At 53.1% G+C, this 4,276-nt stretch overlaps 1 protein-coding gene across 1 annotated transcript; it reads left to right on the top strand.

Moving 5' to 3' along the window:
- The first annotated feature begins 441 nt into the window (after window positions 1-441).
- On the top strand, window positions 442-1,429 carry LOC135580069 (olfactory receptor 14J1-like). The gene has a single exon (XM_065071370.1). The coding sequence runs from the start codon at window positions 442-444 to the stop codon at window positions 1,399-1,401; it is 960 nt and encodes a 319-aa protein (XP_064927442.1). The 3' UTR covers window positions 1,402-1,429.
- The last annotated feature ends 2,847 nt before the right edge of the window (window positions 1,430-4,276 follow it).

Below are 4,276 nucleotides of genomic sequence, written 5' to 3'. Positions count from 1 at the left end.
GAGTGCAGCAGAAATTCTGAGGTTTCTGACACCAAACAACGCTCCCCAGGGTGCGAGGGGAGAAGGAGCTGTAGAAACCTCAAACCTCTCCAACTCAGTTTCTCAGGCCTGGGGATACAGGTGCTGACAGTCCCTTCTGCACCAGGAGCGGTTCCAGCTGACAAAGCTGAACCCCAGGACTGGCCCCTACCCACCCAATCACACAGGTTCAGGCTGACTCCTCAGGAGCCCCTGGGCAGAGACCCTGCTCTTCATTGCACACTCATCAAGCACCAACGAGGGCTCCATCCAGGACGTTCTCCTGTAAAAAAAAATGGGTCTCTGTTTGTGTCAGGATGGTAGGGTCTGTGGGAAATGGCTTTGTTTTTTCCCAGAGAAGTCTCATCTAAACCTTCACTATCTTTTCCTCTTTGCACAGGTCCTCATGCCCACAGGCAGCCAATGTCCAACAGCAGCTCCATCACCCAGTTCCTGCTCCTGCCATTCACTGACACACGGGAGCTGCAGCTCTTGCACTTCTGGCTCTTCCTGGGCATCTACCTGGCTGCCCTCCTGGGCAACGGCCTCATCATCACCACCATAGCCTGGGACCAGCACCTCCACACCCCCATGTACTTCTTCCTGCTCAACCTCGCCCTCCTCGACCTGGGCTGCATCTCCACCACTGTCCCCAAAACCATGGCCAACTCTCTCTGGGATTCCAGGGTCATTTCCTATGCAGGATGTGCTGCCCAGGTCTTCTTTGTATTTTTCTTGCTTGGTGCAGAGTGTTCCCTTCTCACCATCATGTCCTACGACCGCTACGTTGCCATCTGCAAACCCCTGCACTACGGGACCCTCCTGGGCAGCAGAGCTTGTGTCCACATGGCAGCAGCTGCCTGGGCCACTGGGTTTCTCCATGCTCTGCTGCACACGGCCAATACATTTTCACTGCCCCTGTGCAAGGGCAATGCCCTGGGGCAGTTCTTCTGTGAAATCCCCCAGATCCTCAAGCTCTCCTGCTCAGGCACCTACCTCAGGGAACTTGGGCTTATTGTGTTTAGTGTCTGTGTAATTTCTATGTGTTTTGTGTACATTGTGCTGTCCTATGTGCAGATCTTCAGGGCCGTGCTGAGGATGCCCTCTGAGCACGGACGGCACAAAGCCTTTTCCACCTGCCTCCCTCACCTGGCCGTGGTCTCCCTGTTTGTCAGCACTGGTTCATTTGCCAACCTGAAGCCCCCCTCCATCTCCTCCCCATCCCTGGACCTGCTGGTGTCTGTTCTGTACTCAGTGGTTCCTCCAGCAGTGAACCCCCTCATCTACAGCATGAGGAACAGGGAGCTCAAGGAGTCCATTAGGAAAGGGATTTCATGGATGTTTGTTAATGCTGATAAACTTTCAATGACTCTACACAAATGACTTCTACTGTATCCCAATGCAGACCTGTACTCTGTTTATTGTTTTATCCTCTTTATTTCCTTTCATTGCCTCTCTGTAATAAAATGATCTCTCTCCCTTGCATTTCCTCTAGATTTGGCTATTGTTTTAAAGCTGATATCAACAACAAGCCCAGGAGTTTCACCCCAAAAACAGCCAGAGAAAAATCCTCTTTGTCACACTAAACCAGGTATCTGCAGGGAAACAAAGATGGACACAGACAATCTGACACAGACCAGCTCCAACAGGCAACAGCACCTTCACAGCCACCACACCAACAGCAGCACTTACACAACCATGAGCAACAGTACTGACCGTGTCCAGTTCTCCCTGGTCTGTACATCCCACGTAGAACTTACCCACAGTCTCACATACGCTCCTGTGGTCCCTCCAGTGTGGACCTGGGGTTTGGGTCAGCCCAGACTCAGAGATATTACCCATTTAGCCATCCTAACCCTGGGTTTCTCCAGATCCTGGGGCCCTCCTCCTTCTTGCTAGCCTCTTAGAATTGACCAAAAAGATGTGTGCATACCATCACCCCCAAACACACATACTCTAGTGAGCCCACTCACACAGCAAAGAGCCAGGAGCAGTTTAATTAGTTCTGTAGTTTAACCCTGACAGGCAGCTCAGCACCACACAGTCCGTCACTTACTGCCCCACAGCAGGATGATGCAGAGGATCGGAAACACAAAAGAAAACTCATGGGTTGAGGTAAAGACAGTTTAATAGGTAAAGCAAAATCTATGCATGTAGTCAGCGAAACTAAGGAATTAATTCACTGCATCATTGCCAGGAGGGTGTTCAACTGTCTTCAGAAAAGACGGGCTCCATCATACGTGACTGTTACTTGGGAAGACAAACACCATCTCTCCGAATGTCCTCCCCTCCCTTCCTCTCCCAGATTTTATTGTTGACCATGGTATCATATGTTGTGAAACATTCCTTTGGTCAGTTTGGTTCAGCCGTTCCAGCCATGTCCCCTCCCGATTTCTTGTGCATCCCCGGCCCCCATGCTGGTGGGTTTGGTGTGAGAAGCAGAAAAACCCTTGATACTGTGCAAGCACTGCTCAGCAATGACTGAAACATGGGGTGGGATCAACACTGTTTCCATCACAAATGTAAAATGGACTCATACAAGTTGCTGTGAAGATAAGTAACTCTATCCCAGCTGAAACCAGTCTAATAAGCAGTACAGACCATGGTGATCAGGCAGGGGGCTCAGCCAGAGCAGCACTGAGCAGCCACCTCCCCATGGGCAGCTGGTCCCTTGAATCCTTCTCCCCCTTCCACAGGCTACTTCTTCCATGATCCAGCTTTCTCTGCTCCAGTCTCCTCCCCAGTTCATAAACATCATCAGTTAGTTTTTCCCCCGTGGGCTCAGGTTATTTCCATGTCTACTCAAATTTGATAGTTTGGATGCCATTGCCTTGTTCCTCTGGGACTTCAGCGGCATCACTGGTGGCTCCCCCAGGCACTGATGGCCTTGCAAGACTTGACTGCCCAGACTGTGGGAAGTGCTCCCGTCTGTGCCTTTTGGCCAACCTGGTCACATCCACAGCCACCTGTGAGGCCCAGCTGGGACACACGGAGCTGCCCACACTGCTGGTCCCTCCTCACATCCCTCAGCTTCTCACACGGGTCCCACAGTTTCCCATGGCAAGTACAGGTGTTTTCACCCAGGGCAGGGCCTCACCAGGGGCACAGTCATTTGTCTGCAGCCTTCCCACCTGGTGCCCTTGATGACCTCATCATACCTGCCTAACTCTGGCCAATTACATTGCTGTCATGAGGTGACCTCACAAGTGATAATCCGGCCATGTTGGCTTTGCCTACATGTACCCCCAGGTAACCGCAATAGAAGTGGCATCACAACCCACCTCCAGCCATGTCATCTTCCCCTTCTCCTGCATCTCCCGTCTCCCAGGCTCTCAGCACTGCTGGGTGTGTTTTCCAGCATCCAGGTGACATCACTAGGCCTGACTCACCACGTGTCCAGTTGGGTTGTTTCCAAAGATGTGACTTCAAAATCTCCCTCCCTTCCGTGACGCCTCACCTTGCATCATCCTCTTCTGGCACCAGGGGTCACCTCACAGCCAACCTCCAGATGCTTCCCCTGCACCTGCCTCTCCTTTTTCCCACCCAGCACTGTCGTTTCTGCTGGGCAGGCAGCACCGTGCTCCCCATGGGGACTGCAGAGCCCTGGTGGGACAGCTCAGTGGTGGGAGGGCAGCCAGGGGTGGTCAGGGCTCCTCAGGAAGGCAGGCGGGTGGATGAGGAGCTGGAGATGAGCTCTGTGCAGAGGGGAGCCTGGTGTGCACAGAGCCCTGCCTTGGAGGAAGCTTCATGGTCACAGGTCCTCGAGTACATGGCAAGTTGGACCATGGCTTGGTCTGCTGGGAGGGCAGCAGCACTGGGCACAAGCAACCCAGGAGGCTCCTGCAGGTGTGCAATACAGCATTTTGAGACAAACATGGACGAGCTGACTAGGGCTGGTCTACTGACAGACAAGGTGGATCAGGCTGGGGATCTGAAGGATGAGAGCGGCCATGGCTGCAGTGACCATGAGATGGTGGAGAAGCAGGACAACTGCAGAACAAGAGTGCAGTCCTGCAGAAGAGCTGATTTCATTACTGGAGGATCTGCTTTGGCTGTCCTGGAGAACAAACAGGCTGTGAGTCCCTGTTCAGTGGTGATGTCCTCAGAGCCCAGGAAGAAACCAATCTGATGGCCAGGGAGTCCAGCAGGGCCTGGCAAGGAGTCAGCATGGATGAACAGGGACCCCCTGACTTAGGACATCAAACAGCAGAAGGACGTGCAGGGAGGCTGGAGGGGAACAGGCTGCCCAGGAGACAGA

Source organism: Columba livia, chromosome 8, assembly GCF_036013475.1.
Source record: "Columba livia isolate bColLiv1 breed racing homer chromosome 8, bColLiv1.pat.W.v2, whole genome shotgun sequence".
Lineage (NCBI taxonomy): Eukaryota > Metazoa > Chordata > Aves > Columbiformes > Columbidae > Columba > Columba livia.
The sequence above is the reverse complement of the archived record's forward strand: the minus strand, read 5'-3'. Positions and strand labels throughout refer to the sequence as shown.